This window comes from Prinia subflava, chromosome Z (assembly GCF_021018805.1).
Source record: "Prinia subflava isolate CZ2003 ecotype Zambia chromosome Z, Cam_Psub_1.2, whole genome shotgun sequence".
Classification (NCBI taxonomy): domain Eukaryota; kingdom Metazoa; phylum Chordata; class Aves; order Passeriformes; family Cisticolidae; genus Prinia; species Prinia subflava.
The window spans coordinates 8,582,218-8,600,656 of record NC_086283.1 but is presented as its reverse complement, the minus strand read 5'-3'; the positions used below and the strand labels follow the sequence as shown (position 1 = coordinate 8,600,656).

General features: G+C 41.3%; 1 protein-coding gene and 1 long non-coding RNA gene across 5 annotated transcripts in view; one reads left to right on the top strand and one right to left on the bottom strand.

The window, feature by feature from the left end:
• Positions 1 to 18,439, top strand: part of TET2 (tet methylcytosine dioxygenase 2) — a 71,184-nt gene that overhangs the window by 47,069 nt on the left and 5,676 nt on the right. For 2 of the 4 annotated variants that reach the window (XM_063421764.1, XM_063421763.1), the window contains exons 2-9: positions 153 to 3,540; positions 5,768 to 5,858; positions 9,303 to 9,396; positions 10,499 to 10,707; positions 11,516 to 11,666; positions 13,837 to 13,926; positions 16,438 to 16,575; positions 17,764 to 18,124. In XM_063421764.1, coding sequence (XP_063277834.1) covers positions 153 to 3,540; positions 5,768 to 5,858; positions 9,303 to 9,396; positions 10,499 to 10,707; positions 11,516 to 11,666; positions 13,837 to 13,926; positions 16,438 to 16,575; positions 17,764 to 18,124 — 4,522 coding nt within the window. Of the gene's footprint in view, positions 1 to 152; positions 3,541 to 5,767; positions 5,859 to 9,302; positions 9,397 to 10,498; positions 10,708 to 11,515; positions 11,667 to 13,836; positions 13,927 to 16,437; positions 16,576 to 17,763; positions 18,158 to 18,439 lie in introns of all 4 variants that reach the window. The other 2 variants (XM_063421762.1, XM_063421761.1) reach the window with 1 other exon arrangement.
• On the bottom strand, positions 2,988 to 17,200 carry LOC134563642 (uncharacterized). The gene is made up of 3 exons (XR_010083402.1): positions 16,782 to 17,200; positions 14,882 to 14,974; positions 2,988 to 3,119 (listed from the first exon to the last, which is right to left on the bottom strand). It is a non-coding gene; the product is annotated as an uncharacterized LOC134563642 (long non-coding RNA).

Genomic DNA, 18,439 nt, shown 5'->3' with positions numbered 1-18,439 from the left:
CACCCCTCGGGTGTGCTTGCAGGCTCATGGTGTGTGGGGGGGCTGGTCAGGGCAAGGGGTGCTTGAGCATTGCAGAAATTGTCAGTAACTGGCTGTCCTTCAATGGACACTAAAACTGACTTAGATTATCTCCTGTTTTGTTTCTTTTTCAGATACGTTCAGAGGGTAGCCTTGTGGATGGCCCCGGAGCAGGCCAGATGGAACAGGGCAGAACCAACCATGTTGACGGCAATAGATTGAGTCCATTTCTAATACCACAGTCTTCTCACATTTGCCAGGCAGAGCCTTCTGCACTGAAGCTACAGAACGGGAGTCCAGCAACAGAGAGGCCTGAAGTGGAAGTAAATGGAGACCACAAGCCGCTATTCAATAAAAGCAACTTTGGAGTGTCCCACCCAAAGGGAAGTCCAAACAATCGTGTTAGCCCTGACCTTTTACAAGAAAAGAAAGTATTCTCCAAATATATGCAAAATGGTGGGATCAAACGTACTTTTAGCGAGCCCTCTCTGTATGGACTTCATGAGAGCAAGAAAGTGAGACAAGACAAAGAGGTAAATGGAGAAAAAGCTGAGCCAGAGGACAATAGTGAAAAACCAAGTGTCTCCAATTGTTACAGTGAGAAGAAATTTGAAAGTTTTACAAGACAAGAAAACAAAGCTTCAGATTTGATACCGTCTACAAGATACAACAGTGTTGGTTCAGAAAACCCTCATGATCTTCTGCTTCAGGATGAGCAGGAGCGGGAAAATATTCATTGCCATAACAGGGACATTGTCTTACTACTTAAGAACAAGGCAGTGCCAATGCCTAATGGTGCTACAGTTTCTGCCTCTTCCATGGAAAGCATGCATGGTGAACTCCTGGAGAAAACACTGTCTCAATATTATCCAGAACTTGTTTCCATAGCAATGCAGAAGAACACATCTCATATCAATGCCATTACCAGTCAGGCTACCAATGAGTTGTCTTATGAGACAACGCATTCATCCCATACCTCAGGGCAGATCACTTCCCCACAGACCTCAAACTCTGAGCTGCCTCAAGTGCCAGCTGTAGTGGTTACTGAGGTTTATGACACAAAAGACTCCAGTAAACCACCTGCATTGCCAGGTAGCTGTTCACTTCAGAAACCAGATCTACAGCTACAGCAACAGATTCCAGGCTATGATTCTCACCAGTTACCTGTAGGAAACAGTAATATTCATGGAAGCATAGGGCAGGTTCCCAACCAAGACCTCTCCCTAAGTTCCAGCAGTAACCTGCAAGCTCAGAGCACTGCTCTGGAAAGGTACTCTGAGCAAGCAGAAAATAATGGTGCTTTCTTTACACAGAACTCAATGTTTCACAAAGATTCCTCCACCGCTCCTGCTCCAGAAATGAACAGTGCACTGTCTGCCGCGGTGCAAGAAGGACATCATTCCTATGAGAACAGATGTGATGAAACTCTTTCTGGGGAGATAAAAAATGAAGGGCAACAGGAGGGACCAATGTCAGAAAGTCCCAGCCTCAGCCAACAACAACTTCACTCTCAGCACAGCCTTCTGCAACAGGCACAAATGTCACAACAAGATGTCAGTGAAAGCAACCCACAAGCTGCTGTGGCTGCCTCGATTCCACAGCACCCTGAAGAAGTGACGCTGGTGTCAGAATCTCCCCTCCAAAACCTGCACGCACACAGAAGCAAGGGTGAGTTGCAACAACACTATCAGCATTTCCCAGGACAGAGAGAACCTCAGACTCCTCCTGACAAAGAAAAGGACCAAGTGAAAGAGCCTGTACAACAGGCTCAATGTTATTCAAAACCAGCCTGGATAGAACTGGTTTCCACCCAGTTCCACCAGGGAGAGCCTCCCCAGAAGCCCAGCGAAGCATCATTGCGCTCAATTCTTCAGTATCAGGCAAGCACAGCCCAAACCGTCTATACAAAACAGTATGCTGGAAGTCCTGATTCATTGAAAGGGCCTTCAGGACAGGCCCAGAGCCAGAAGATAATGCAACAGGAACAATTTCCTCCACTGTACAAAAGTGAGAGCTCCCTGCTGCAGCCACATCCCCCAGCTGACCAGCAACTACCGTTCCAGAAACACTCACCACAGCCACAACTCATAAAGGTGGATTCCCTTCTCAAGTCCCAAGTGCAGCAACACTCTCCACAGCAGTTCCATTTCCAGCCAAGATCAGAACTACAAACTGAACAGCCTTTAGGGGCCCCCTTGAAACAGCAGCACTTGAAACCCCAGCCAGGGGAAAATGGGCAATTCTTGCATTCACATATCTTGCAACAGATGCTGCAAAAACAGGCACATCCGGTGCAGCTGCCATGCAGTCCACAGCTAACCCCAAACCAGCAGCAGGCCCCAAAAATGAAAACTAAAGACCTGCCCCAAGCCGTATCCTACCCCCAAAGCAATGCTGGGCAGCCTCTGGACAGGAAGTCCTTCAATCAACTTGAAGTAGATGAATGTTTCCAAACTGGGAGTAAGTATGCTAAATCAGCTGCATTCCCACTGCCTAACCCTCAGCTAGGCCTAGAGCAGGTACAGACCATGAACAACAAAGCTCCCCTTTACACTCAGAAGGCAAATGCCAGTCTCCAGCACCCTTGCCCAAACAACAGGCACCTGATTCCGGAGAAGAAAGTGAACGCCGCAAATATGGAACGCTTTGGAGCCAACAAAATGCAAGACTTGCAGCATGTGCAGTATTTATCAAATAACTTGACCGCAAAGCAAGATGCAAATCATTGTTTTCAAGAACAAGAGCAACAGACACAAGAAGCCTCAGTTCTACATTTGCCACCTCTCCAGCCCTCACAGGGCTATGGTGCTAGTCTGAATCAAGAGCTCCCGAGCAAACAAGCTCCACAGATCCCTCAGCAGTACTTACCACACAGCCAAACTGCCACCGACTCCCAAGACCAGAGAGGCTGTCATTTGCAGTCCCAGACCTCTAAGGATTTTCAAAAGCATGCTGTTCTGCGGTGGCATCTTTTGCAAAAACAGGAGCAACAAGCATACCAGCAACCCAAAACTGAGACTGGTCCCAGTGCAGCACGCAAGCCTATAAAAATCGAGGCTGGCACAAAGTCTAATGTCTGCATGCACCCATTAGCTGGACAGCTGGAAAACAAAACATGGAAAAAACCAGTTAAACAGGAGAATCAGCACTTTGGCTGCGAGAACGTGCAACAAAAGAGCATAATCGAGACAATGGAGCAGCAGCTAAAACAGATACAGGTCAAATCACTGTTTGATCATAAGACTTTTACTCTCAAATCACCCAAGCATGTGAAGGTTGAAACAGCAGGCCCTATTACCATCCTATCACGACATACCAGTGCTGCAGATTTTGACACTCAAATACCAGTCTCAGATCAGCAAGCAAACTTGTCTGCTGAGAAAACCCCGACCAAAAGAACAGCTGGAACTGTTCTCAATAATTTTTTAGACTCACCTTCCAAGTTACTGGACACTCCTGTAAAAAATTTATTGGACACACCTGCCAAAACCCAGTATGATTTCCCATCTTGCAGCTGTGTTGGTAAGTGCTGAGGTGTACTAAAAACATAATAGTTCACAGGAAGGAAATGAGATTTCAAGTTGGGATCACAGGGTCAGTGGGATGTTTTTGTTGGAAGAATTTTTGGGTTTTTAAGAACAGGAATTAGTGAAGCCTTATAAAATTGGGATTTTACACACTTATGTCTACTCCACTTACCAACCCTACATATGGGCCCTTTCTCATTATTTCATAAAGCAGTTATCTATTTGATTTTTCAGTCAGAATGCTTTTGGCCTCACATCCACTCTCCTTGAGCAGCAGACGTGTAACAACAACATACTGATAAGTAGGTCATAACTTTATGACCTAATTTATTTGTCAAGGTTAGATACAGCTTAAAAAAACCCAAAACTATCCCAGTCCAAAACTTTAAAGCCTTATGGCCATTTTTTGCTCTAACAGTGAAATTGTTGAAGTTTCTCTTGGCAAAGCCTAAGCGAAAACAGATGCCAATTATTCCTCACTTGCAAGAGTTTATCCTCCTTTTCAGGCGTTTGTCTCCTGTAAGGCTAAAGAGATACACAGTTTCATAGAGAAACTACACAAGCAGCACCAAAAAAGCAGTAGGGGGACTCTTGTTGCTTGATGGCAAATTCTGTCTCCAAACACTGGAAAAGTAGAGCAGAATGACAGGCATGGTCCCCTAGGCCAAGCTTTCATACAGTACTTGTACTGCACTTAGCCAAGTGTAACAGGCACTTTTAGACTCTACTGGATAAACTATTCAGGCTGAGACAAAAGCTTCAGCATCAAAAATGAGAAGAAAAAAATAAAAATCCTTGTTACAGTTTCAGCTACTAGGATTTTGTATCAACTATAAAAGAGGAATCAATGCTCCTCCAAAATGCAAAATGAACCATTTTTCCTTTTGTTGAATTCAAAAAATTCAACATTTTTTGAATGTTGGGGTGATGTCTCAGAGATGGTATGTGGGAACAAAAATAGGAAGTAGTGTATTTCTAGAGCTCCCAGGAAGAACTCTGGAAGCCAATTACTTGCTGTTCCTTGTTTTATAAGAAACAACCTTCAAAATGTAGGTTTTTTTGAAAACATAGTTGTCATTTGTTGGAGTTTTTTAATGTTGTTTCTTCCATATAGTTAGCACAAGTTTTTCTTGTGCTGTTATTTCTTTACCCTTGCGATTTTTTTTCATACTGAAACCAATAAGCAAAATTAAGAACTTATCTTCCATTTCCATTTTAATTCTTCAGTCATAACAGACACTAGGAAATACAGAAGTATGGAACTATCTCTGAAGAACCCAGTACCACAGCATAATCTATAGGGTTACAGCTCTTTCTTATCAATATTGTCCTTAAGAAGATTAAATTAAGCCATTCCCCACTAACACGTTCAGATTTATACCATGTCTTCCTCGTGCTTCCACAGGCTGTCTCTCAAGAGCAGCACCACCCATCCAGCCCTTGGAGTTAGTATGGCAAAAAAACATCAAGTCAGCATTCAGACATCAGCCAGCACAGCTCCACCATTTCCTGAACCCAAGCAGGGCCTGGCCATTTCTTTCACACAGCTAGAGCCTGCTTCCTGGTATCAAATCAAACATACAGCATGTATTGTGACTGCTGATATGGTCCTACCTACACATGAAAAACCGAGGCCACATTCTTGGCATACAAGTGTTTTGACCAGGCCTTGTGCATGATTTTTTTCAGAAAACTTGGGTGGTTTTTTTTCATTTCACTGTCTTTCCATGAGTGGCAGGAATTTTCTGTGTAACCTTAGTGGACAGTTTTTCAAGCTGTAGGTTCCTGCACTGTAACATGTCTGCTGAAAAACAATGTACTGTTGTACAGTACAGCTCCCTAACATCAATATTTACCAGTGTTATCCCATTTATCCTCCTTTCTATATACTGGGAGAGGAGGAAGTGGGAGAAGGAGAAACAATTGTTTGCTGATAACAGGAAAATGCCAATTTGAACGTCAGTGGGGAGCCTGAGATGTTTAATAAGTATTTGTGCTAGGGAAAGGCACACAGTCCCTATCACGGCTGTTTGCAGGATTAGCCATTGCTATGTGTGTTTTGTACAATCTGTGTGGGCAAATACCTTAGACATAAGTGTTTGAAAACTGACCCCAGGCCCATACAGCAGTCTTCTAACAAGCAAGAGGTAAGCTTTGCAATGTGACATTTTACATGGAAGAATTAAGCTCCAAAGTAATAACCTTTATTTTGTTTTAAACAGAACAAATTATTGAAAAAGATGAAGGTCCCTTCTATACTCATCTAGGAGCCGGTCCTAATGTGGCAGCTATTAGAGAAATCATGGAAGAAAGGTAATTAGTGCAAAGGCACAGAGCAGATTAACATTTATCCTTTTGTGGATGTCAGAATTTTTCCAGCTTTTGCACACAAAGAAATAAACAACTGCAAATCAAGTAATTACTTGTAGGCTTAGCTACTCCAGTGTTGCCAACATTACACACCCTGCTATTCACCAGAGAGTCACAATATTTGACAGGGCTAATGGTCTGCTGGCTGGCACAGGCTGTGCCCTGGGAGACAGATGCCAGCAAACCCAAGCCGGAACAAATTCTCGCCAGCCTGCCAAGCAAGGTGGCTGGCAGTGGCTGCAAAGGCAGGCATGGTGTTCCCTCTGGCTAGAAGAATGCCAGCAGAGAAGGAGGATGAAGAGCAGAATATTGAATTTCAACATTAGTTTCCCCTCGCCAAATTACTAAATGTCTAAATCCCATTCATTCACGTCCAGAGGAGCACCACAAAATTGCTGGATGGGATTTCAGCCCAAGAATGGATAGGAAGTGCTATGAGAAAACATTCCCCTGCCTTGTAGTATTGTACAAACCCAGTCTTATCTTGATTATGGACAATCCCTGTTATCATGTTGTGTATTTATTACATCCAAGCCAAGCAAACCAGGAATTTTTAAAGGCACAGAAGAGATACATGATATGTGCTGTTTAAAAATATGCGTAAGCACAAACCCCACCAGCCTAAGATATTAAAATTAAAAATTAGAAATTAAAAGCTGTTACAAAAGTGATTTCTGCACTTTGAATTCTGCCATTACTTGCAGCCAATAATGACCAGATTTTTAGATGTACCTGGGAATTCAGTTTCCCCGTGAACAAAGAGGCAAACAAAAACCTCTTCAGTTAAGTCGGAGGCAGATGGGCATTTGATTTGTTAGTACTTAAAAGTCTGGACTCCAGAACAGCAGTGAAGCTCCAGCTAGTTGCAGAACCAAAAGCAAGTGGGCATTATTGCAGTGCTGGCTCTGAGCTAAGGAGCACCATTTCTTAGCAAGATATGTTAGCTTGTGCTCACCACTGCACAACCATGGGGCACTTGCAGCCTGTGAAATCCTTCAGATTAAATCTTAGGGTCCTTTCTCTTTCTTAGCACCCTCTTCCTTGTGGTTCTTGTGTACGGCTTGCCCCAGTAATTTTCAGCTTTGAGAGCAGCTCAAGTGCATGTAAACTCCATAAATCAGCTTCCTTCTGGGAAGGGAGAGTGAATACTGACTCTGTGAAGAAATTCTTTACCATCTGTTATCTCCAGAGCTCTCATCATCTGGTTCTTTAGTATTTACAAATAATAAATAAAAGAGAAAAGTCATTCACATTGTAATGTCAATTACAGAGATTTTTTTTTCAGTTTCTTTACTTTGGAAAGTAATTTTTCATTCTTAACATTGACCTTACCTTTCTTCTTTTCTTTTTTGACTTTATTTTCATTTTATGTTGGCAGAAAGAAATCATGAGATAGATAACATGCAACCAATCAGCCAGGTTCAGCAGAGTATAACAGCAGCCAGTTGAACAATGGCTAGTGTTCAACTGTATGGTATGAACGATGAAATTCTCTGACTGAAGAACTCCAGAACTCATTAGTTAATTTTGTATCCCTAAGTAAAAAATCCCAAACCCTTCACTATAAAGAAACTCTCAAGCATACCTGTGTTGAGTTAGTGACAATCATCACAATTCAAGTACTTTTAACCTGGCTTCCCATGCATACGGATTTCCTGTTAAGGTATCAGCTGTGCTAAAGAAGTCAGGATTTGGATTTAGACATATAATTAATATTTTAGCTATACCAGAACTAATTTCTTGCAGAATTCACAGTGGATTTAGACATTTTACCTCTTCCTTTTCCCAATTCCTAGTTCATGCTCAGTGAGATTTGCTCTAGTTTTAAAGCCAATGAGCTTTGGCCTGAAAGCAAGCATGACAAACATAAGGCACAAATTCCTTTCTGACAGTTGAAAAAATTTGTGAGAAGTCCATTTCATTTCCAGTGTGTAATGTACAACATATTTCTGTAGAGGCATCCACACAGTTGTCCTGCAACCCAGATTAGAAAACTGATAGAAAATGTTAAGATTTAAAAATGTGGTTAATTAAAGACACAAATATATACTAACATCTTAACCAGGAAAAAGTGACCTAACAGTTGCCCGCAGAACATGTGTAGTACAACTTGATTTTGTTTATATAATTTCCTGTGACACTGAAACTTCACAATGAGATGACATCTAAAAATAAGCATTTTCCATTTCCTTTACAGGACAAAAGTTTAAATAGATACTGGCCCTTAAATATGTCACCAAGATTTTAGTGCAAAAACAAGAGGAAAAAGGGTCAAAAGTTCTTAAGGCATCACTAAATGGTTGCTTAACAGCAATATACCTTTCTTGCTCTGTAGGTAAAGGCAAAGAACAAAGAGACTGATTTAGTTAGTCCCCACACTTGAATTTTAAAAGTTAACACCAATGAGAGTGGCAGAATTCCAGAACTGGTGATGGAAGTGCTGTTTTCCCAGTGCCCAAGGAGCAGCCGAGCAGCCAGGGTGGCTCAGTCTGGAACACTGCGACCACTGCGGTTTCTGCCGCTGGCCTCCCCTGAGCCCCAGTGTGCTCCCGGGCTCAGCAGGTGGGCAATCCCAGAGAAATGCCTGGAAATGGCTCAACACATCCAGCACTTTCTATTGAGTCAAGATATCCTTCACGTGGCAGTTGCCACACATTTCCACCTGGAAAGTGGATCCTCTTTGCTCTGGCAACAGCACTGCTTGCATGTGCAGCTAGAACCTGCCTTGAGAGCATAATCCTCGTGTTGAAATGCTTCAGCAAGAGCTGAGCCTGCCCACCTTAGCTGCAAAAAGACATACAAATGGTGTTAAGTGAGGGTACCTTGTGATCCTAACTGGAGTGTAGAAGTCAAGCAGCAGTAAATAAGTAGCAATTTATGAGTGGATGAGAAAGTTAAAAAAAATAGATATGACGCAAATTAATCCTGACTTAACTGATTCACACTAAGACAAACAAGCACAGAAAACTTTAATAGAGTGACACATGCCAGCTGTTCCACGACAACTTAATTATGTATATTTCACAGAAACAATTTCAACCCAGAGATCAGAAGAAAAATACAAAATTCTTCACCAAAATAGACTTCTTTCTTTTTTAAAGTCCACTTTTCAAAATGTCACCTTTAACAAATACACTAAAGAAATGGTTAAAATATTTGGTAATATTAATAAGATATTGATAATTTTTACCCATCTGAGATGTATTTTGCCTCTCTTAATATATCAGTCCACCACTGTAATCAAATCATCAAGAAAAACCACATTGCACATCTTTCCCTGTAATTCACAGGGTTAATTTTTCTAAGATAAGACTAGTAAATGTCTTTTCAGTATTCACACAGAACCAAATGAATCTGCTTATTGTACATATTTTTATTTTGTTTAAGATTTGGACAGAAGGGTAAAGCTATAAGGATTGAGAGAGTTGTCTACACTGGGAAAGAAGGCAAAAGTTCTCAAGGATGTCCAATTGCTAAATGGGTAAGTGATGTAAACAAATTAATCTAGTCCAGTATGATGGTTCATGTAGCTGACAGCAGTGACATGTCCTGTTAACTGATACTAGGAAACTTAAAATAGCTCAACAGCAGCAGAAATATGGGGTGCCCGTAGCCTGCTCCCACTCATCTCTCACTCCATTGACTTGTTGCATGGAGAGCAGCAAGAATAAAATATAATTTAAAGGTATGAAAAACCTAAGCAGAAGGGCGTGTTTGTTTAGATTTAAGTTTTGCACTACCTGACATTTTCATTGCTGTTTAATTTTAGCTTACAAATATGTTCTTAAGTGCACTACTGTGATATCTTCAAAATACCATCCCAGTTGGAGAGAGGTGTTACAACACCCTCTTCGCAAACACTGTTGTATTTTGGAACAAATTACTGAGTGGTTGGAATTGCTGGAGAAAGACAGGGTGAGCAAAAACTAATACATTATAGTTTTTATGCATGCCAGACTGCACCCTTTTTAGGAAATGCTTCTCAGTGCTTATGCTATGGGAAGGACACTTCTTTATTTGATCTACTGATTTCCTCCCAACACTGTAATGTTTGTATATAAGTACGAGCAGGTCACAAAACTGTGAAGCTGGTTATGAGTATAGCTGCTTAAGTTTGGAAGGGAAGGGGAGAGAGCTCCTGTGTCCAATTATTTAGTCTCCTCCTTACTGCCTGCCTTTCCCTGCTTGCTTCCTACCCTAAGACAAGTGTCCACTACCCAGCTCTGTGTGGGGAGACACCTCACTGCCCACTTCCTCTTGCTCACCACAACCATAACAGATTCAGAAGAGGATTTCTGCTGAATCAGAACATGGAGGGTACTTTTACAAACCTGGTTTCCACCACCACGGCTTTCCATGCCATCAGTCAACCTTTTAAAGTCAGCTTCATTAAACACTAAGGGTAGCCCCACCATATCACAGTGAGAAAACAGACTGAACTGCCAGAAACAAAGAGGAGGATACAAGTAGAAGTAATCTCCCTCAGGCACAGTAATGCTGAGGTTTCCTATTCTCTTTCTCTTCACATTAAGAATGGCATCGTTTGTGTTGGGGCTCTGGGGTGTGTGTTGCTGTACATGCAGGTAGTCCGCAGAAGCAGTCAGGAGGAGAAGCTGCTCTGCTTGGTGCGCGAGCGAGCAGGACACACATGTGAGACGGCCGTCATCGTGATTCTCATCCTGGTCTGGGAGGGAATCCCGACCAGCCTGGCTGATAAGCTCTACACTGAACTCACTGACACCCTGAGGAAGTACGGCACACTCACAAACCGGCGCTGCGCCCTGAACGAAGAGTAAGTGAAGCAAAGGCTGTGCTCACCAAACCTGCAGCCCCATCTTCAGACCCAGCACCTCCACTCACACTGTAACCTTGAAACATCTACAACCCTCCCAGCTATTTCAGCTTGTTTGAAAATACACAAACTTTGTAGGAAACCGAAAGTAAACACTTATAAATAGGGAAAAACATTTTCTCAGCATTGTGAAGCACCTCAATACATTTAAAAGAAGGGATCTCAGCAGGGGCCAGGATAGCTGATAGCTCAACCTTGAAACAAAATCTGCGTGCACTAAATCATACTTGTGCAAGCTGACACAAACCAGCCTCAATCTCAAGAAATTGCATTGTATCTTTTTCCCATGCCCTTCTGAGAGACAAGAAGATTTAGACCAAAATTACCACAGCTATCACTGTATGTTACTTTGGCTTCATGGGTACAGTCATATTTCAGGAATTATTGCTTAGCCTCTGTCAGAGGGCTCTCACATTCTTGCAGTGCTGTCAGCACTAGCCCCTGAGGCACCATGAATACCAGTACCTAACAAGGCACCACACAAATATACCCTCACCTGAGCAAAGTCGGGTTTCTCACACAAATTTAGAATCCCCAAAGACACTGCTTTGTAACCATGAAATTATTCACTCTGATAAACTCTTCTTATGATGTGTATCTCTCTCTCTTGCATTTCTTCATTATTTACTGGTGGAAGATGATCCACACTGCTAATTCCCTGGAGCACTGGCAGAACGCTGATGGCCACTGCTGGAGCACCAGAGGGGGACCTGCCTGCTGCTAACAGCTGTGTTCTCTTATCTTTTAGACGGACTTGTGCATGCCAAGGGCTGGACCCTGAAACTTGTGGTGCTTCATTTTCCTTTGGTTGCTCCTGGAGCATGTACTACAATGGTTGTAAGTTTGCCAGAAGCAAGATTCCAAGAAAGTTTAAGCTGATGGGGGATGACCCAAAAGAGGTTGGTGTCCATTTCTGAAATGAGCTTTATTTGCAAAGAAATGTTTTCTGTCACTCTGTAAATAGAGATACAGTACAAGAAAGCAGGGCCTGAGGCCCCTGAGTGCTGTAAATGTAGGGTAATTAAATAACTGCCAGTCAAAACCAATTGATTCCAGTCACTGAGCCAGCTGAATTGACTGTCCAAATTCTGACAGCTGGTAAAGGCCCTGAGACTTAAAACCATGTTTGCAGGCTTTCACAATTAGAGGAGAGGGCATGGCCTAAATAATTCTGGCTGTATTAGGCCTGCAATTGAGCATTCCCCAGTGGCAAGGTTTACCAGTTAATGGCACATAACACTGCAAATGGGAACCAGCGCAGACTGGTTCAATGGAGACAAAGTTGATGAAACTCGGAGATGACAATGGGAAGAAGAGGATAGGAAGACTCATTCTACCATACAGTCCTGCTCCACTGAATGTTTCCAGACTGGGCTCTGTGTTACAATAAACTGGCAGATGTTTAAAATGAGCCAGAGAAATAAACATTGACCTTAGCCTGGACACAAGATACCCTGAAATTATGACTGCAGTGACTCCTGGACACCTCCAGCGAGTCATGTGAAACTCCAGTGGCCCAGTCTGCTTTCTGGCAAGGATGTGCAGATTTAGTCCCTTGCTTGTGTACTGGCATGTTAGTGCACAGTTTCACTGTCTTCTGATGCCTTACACAAATCTAAGCATTACTTTCTCATGATCAGAGAAACAGGTACTTCTGCACCCTACAGCCTGTGCTGAAAACATTGCACTGCTCAGAATATCATCATAACTAACATACAGGTTTTCCTGCCCACTGCTCTTCTACAGCACCAAGAACCAAAGAATAGCTCTCCTCCAACCAAATATGCTGTGGCACAAGGGCTTCTTTATCATAGCCTGCAATCCTGAACTACCTACATTTCTAAGGTGGATACCTGGCCAGAGCATACCCAGGCACTCTTCCAACTTGCATTCTTGGCTTTACTTCCTATGGAAGCCAGATTTAGACAGGAAAGAGGGTTTTACCCTCCAGTCCTGGTCACAAAGTTGGGGTCACCCAAAGCATGCATCCAGACCAGGGGCTGCATTCCACAGCACAACCACACTTTATAGACAGCACAAACAGAATCCTCACTAATAAAAACTAGAAGTAACACTAACAAATGCTAACCTACAGCCCATACAAAAGCTCCTTATTCTGGCAGCAGGCACCAGGTCACAGTGAGATATTTTTCAACAATTTCATATCAAATCAAACTAGGACATTGTCCCGTAGTAGGGAATACAAACTTTCAACACACCAAATGCATTCCGTTCTGAAACCTGTTTTCTCACAGCTCTTCACATCTTCCTTAAATACAAAAAACTCCTAAAAATGAGTATGCCACTCCCATATGCCACCATTCTGTATGTGCTTAAAGATAAGGGCCTCACACAAGTAAAGTTTAGAATTTGGGATTCTTATCTTAGATGATGGGGAACAACTCTGGAGTATGTTATTAGATTGTTTTTTTAAAAGGCTTTATTTTGACAGTGTACAATTTAGAGAAAAAAGGAGGTGTGGTCATTCCTACCTCCACATCACCACTTACTAGACTCGTCCATGATTCTTCATTTCTTAAGGATTGGGAACTTTTTGAAGGTTGCAATATTTAAATATTTTTAAATCTCATTAAATGTAAAAATATTTCAGTATGTCAAACTGTTGTCCTTGCAATGTGCAAACCCCTTAAATTAGCCATATTTACTTAGACCATTCTGATGTTATTTCTCTCAAGCTTTCTGAAGAGTAATATTTTCTGGCAACTCCAAAAAGGAAAATAATGAGGATTATCACACTTTGATCTAAAACATATCTAAAACATGTTGAAGAATGAGATTTTTCTTAATATAAACCAAATTAAGAGTATAATATATGATGTTCAATTGCAGGTTTCCCACTACACTGCTATAACTGCTCCATTCCTTTACAGACCTTGGAACAATCAAATTAAAAGGAGATTCACAATAGTCACTGTCTAAACACCTGTGATACTCGTTTATGCCTTTACACAACTGTCAGTGTAAACATGATTGTGTAAAGACCCTAACTTGTTGGATCCCAGATGCACAGTATGGAAATGTCATTGAACCCTGTTTCATCTCTAACAGGAAGAAAAACTAGAATCCAATTTGCAGAATCTGTCAACACTGATGGCACCTACCTACAAGAAGCTTGCACCCGATGCATATAACAACCAGGTATGATGGGGAAAAAAGGGAATATGAGCAGTCATGGAAATAATCTGATTTTTAACATATTTCCCAATGCTTGAGCCTTGCACCAAACCATTTATATGCATTTCGTGCCAACATTTCTTTGATATCAGCATGAAGACAAAAGAAATTAACAATTCCACTTAAAATGCTCTCACAAGTAAAACTAGAATGATTTGGCCCACTAAACAAAATTAATCTTTTCACCTACATCAACAAGATAAAATTATTTCACTCCTCAGCTCCAAAATACAAATTTCTTGATTTAGCATGACTTACCATTCAAACCAGCAAAGCTGCCATGAATATGGTGTGAGATTTGCAACAGTTTGAACTCTATTCCTGAAACCACAGTTTCAGTTCTACTCTCTCAAGCAGTAGATGAATTTAGTTCTCACCCAAACGGCCTATATAAACATCATTTTGAACTGAAGTTTTATATTTGAATACACTCAGACCTGTGTCTGCACCAGCCTTCTCGCATGAGGGGATCATACATGCCTGTTTTCCATGGATCGGTATTCTCAGACAGCAGCACGTTCAGAGCTCTGATGAGGTTCCCAGTGTGGCTGTGTCTCATCTACATTTCATTATAAAATGTCTTTCAGATAGTTACACCGAAATTTGACAGCACACCACCTGCAGACATGTAACTGTTGACCTTCATTTTCATTGCTCAGGTTTACTACTATTAGGAACATTCACAGAACTTACAGTGCCCAAACTTTCAGCATCTACTGCAAACTGTGACATCATCCTGCTTTCCTACTGACAGCACTGTACAACCAGCACAAGACAGTTTCTCAGCTCTAACAGAAACAGTAAACTAATACAAAACTGTCCATTATTAACTGCTGTAAAATTCACTCCTTTACTGCATATTTAGTAGCAGCTAAACAGGGTAAGCAGACTCAGTGCAGACTTACGTAGTTTCACTTACCTGATCAGATAATGTCTGGAGACTCATTATGGAGAAAACTGTGGCTATGTGCCCACTAGCTGTGGTTATCTGTCCAAATATCTGAGAGACATTCTGCAAGACAAAATAGGAAGAGAAAGAAAAAAAAATGAGGTGGTGAACAATAAATTTTTTCTTTGCTTGGGCTGCTTTTCTTTTCACACAAAAATTCACTAAAGAACTTTTCTCCAAGTAAGCTGTGATGCTGCCCAACATTGGTTGAAAATACATGCTTTTACAAGTTTCAACTTTTTACCTTATGTAATAGGCATGTGTATAGCTTGGCTTATTTCAGGAGTTTCATGCATGTATTCGTATTTGTGGGGAAACTGTACTTGAGCTACTGTCAGTGGCTTTAAAGGAAGATGATTGAGTTCTAATTTGTATGATATTGTAAACGGTTCTAAAACCAAAAAGCATAAACCCACATTTCAAATTCCCAGATTTATTCTAATCCAAATCTGCACCACTTCTGGATTAGAACTAAGAACCGGAAAGGGTCTGTTTCCCAACTGGATCAAACAGAACATTTCAGAGAGCACCTGCACTGGCATAATTTGATCAGACAATTATAGTCTGGCTAGTCATTCAGACAGCTCACATTTAATTCCAAAGAAGTTGACACAGTTTTCAAGTTTTGTTCTGCTTTTATTTGCAGATTCTAGGGAAGCAGATTTGAAAAATAAATGTTTGTGAGCAAACTAGACTTTTTTTTTGTGATTTTGAATGAAGACTTGGCAAAACTTCTAATTCGACCTTAACTTAAAAAGGGATCCATTAAGATCCATTAAGTGTAGGTGTTCTGAGCATTCACTTAAAAGGTTCAGGAATTTCAGCAAAGCATTTTATAGATGTGGTTTCATTTTCAGTTTTCTAAATAAAATATGAAACCATAATTTTTCTAAGGCTTTATCTTCCATTACAAAATACTTTCTTTTGGTGTAAGGTCTGTTGTTGCATTATGAGTTTTTTGTAAAGCTCCTTAATAATGACTGTATGGGTACAAAATACGGTCTTGACTGAATTCTCTCTCTTACTAGTCAGGGGTTAGATTTGTACTTAAGCTAATGAAATGCACGTTTGGCATGCCAAAATATTACAAATTGAAAAGCAAATTATTATTTTTCATTAAGTCATTCTGAAGTCAGTGTTCTAAAGCCATTTTCCTTTGATAGCTTGGTATACTTCCAGACTACATAAACATATCACTCTCAGAGTGCCAGTCACGGAAACCATGCACTACATTTGTCATGTAAAAACACCATCCCCTGGCAGAAAATCTAGAGTAATACACTAGGAAAAGTATTATTCACCAATTTCACAGTCACACCAGAGACTGATGGTACCAGGGAAAAAAGCAGCAAGGAACCGAAGCATGGATACAAAACAGCCATCGAATTGCTGTAGTTTAGTTGCTTTCAAGATATGTTTGTTGTCACCTTCAAGACATGAGGGAGACCTGCCCTTTGTCACAGCAGAGCACTCTTTGTGCACTCGGTGTTCTGGAGCACCCAGTGAAACCTGTCCTGTCTCTCCAGATCGAGTACGAACACAGAGCCCCCGAGTGTCGCCTGGGTTTGAAGGAAGGTCGGCCATTCTCAGGGGTCACTGCCTGCCTCGACTTCTGTGCTCATGCTCACAGAGACTTGCACAATATGCAAAATGGGAGTACTCTGGTAAGTCTGGGACGTGTAACAGCTTCCTCAGTCCAGCACTCAGCTCATGGCACTGATTCATTTTCTCCTCTCTATTTAAATTTATACTGCGTAATGCCAATTATTTTAAAAAAATAGGCAGTAACTAAGCTAACTTATTACCCCCAAACATTTTTCTTTCAAATGAATGAGACTTACGGTGTATTAAAGAAAGGTTTAACACAGACCTGGTAAAAGAGGAACTGTGGAAAGATGGTCCCAGCAGAGCTGAAATGCCTGTTTCAGTGTTCCTGGCACAAAATGGTTCATATTTATCCTCTGGAAACCCTTCTTTTTCTAACAACTTTGGATTATATCTTCTAATAAAATAGAAGTAGAAACAAATAACTCCTTTCTGAGACAGTTCTTGAAATTTTGGGGTTTATTCCTGCTTTGGATGAGCAGAAGGTCTGCAAGTCCATGTACCCTTTACTCGGCTCAGTTCTGATTTCTGGCAGATACAGCAGTTGTTCTGTAGAAGACAGTAGAAAAGTAGAATTTTTCCTATTTACAGGGTCTGGCTTAATTCACAAGTTAATCACCCCCAATACAATGTACCTTTCCAGCTGAGCTTTCTTCCCAAAGCTGGGACAATGATTTTGCTGTAGAATATGTCCTTACCAGCATCTTTTTCCACAAAGATCCTCCCAATACCTGTTCCAGAACTATTACAACAGGTTTGCTGCATGACAACAGTAACTCCCCTAAATCTTGTTATTAACATTACAGGTACACTATTAGAGGGTGTGACGTACAACACTTTCATTGTATAACTTGAGTGTGTTATATTGCACACTCTCTCTTATAGGTAGCTACCTCATGTACTGTAGTGAAAGAATCTTCAGGTGACTACAAAGTCACAGATGCCACTGCTTTAGCTCTCTGTAGCCACAGTACAATGGATCACAAGGTTTATTTCACATGAGGGTAATCCCTAACTACACTGTTCATTTCAGTAAAAGAAGTAGATGTCTATACACCTTCTGTTTCTTTTAACACTGTCCAACAAAGCAATGAAAGAAATTACATTTGCAGGCTTTTTGGGATATGCAAAAATTGCACAGAAACTTAGAGTTTACGAAGACATTACCAGATGCCAGTGCTGACAGTCTCAGGGCAAGGCACAATTCAGAGGTAGAGTTTCAAATATCTAATACACTTTTCTAACAGGTTTGCACACTGACTAGAGAAGACAATCGTGAAATTGGCCAAACACCAGAAGATGAGCAGCTCCATGTGCTCCCATTATATAAAGTCTCTGATGTGGATGAGTTTGGAAGCACTGAGGGCCAGGAGGAGAAGAAGAGGAATGGCAGCATCCAGGTCCTTACCTCCTTTCGACGAAAAGTAAGGATGTTAGCAGAGCCTGTTAAGACCTGTCGGCAAAGGAAGCTAGAAGCAAAGAAAGCAGCTGCAGAAAAGCTTTCCTCCTTGGAAAATGGGTCTAGCAAAGCTGAGAGAGAGAAGTCTGCTGCAGCACGCAACAAGCAAGGCACCTCTGAAGCAGCAGGTCACGCAAAGCAGCTGGCAGGTAAACAAAGGAATCGGAGCGGGGTCAGCAGTGGTAAGCATCCTACAAATCAGGGCCAGTTATAATCAGCCTCAAGAAAACCATTATTTTCAGCTCAAGAATGTATTGAACTAAAAAGGCAAGAGATTTCTTGAAAGCGAATATCAATATTATATAAATACTAGAGTGCCAAATTTTGACAACTCCAGAGAAGAAAAAATAAAGAAAAGTTGCAATAAGAAACCTTTTCCTGTTGGATAGTAAACACTTGTAGAAATCTAGAAACAAACTCTGCTTGCCATCCAGTGTATTGTAAAGTATCTTTAAAGGACTAGT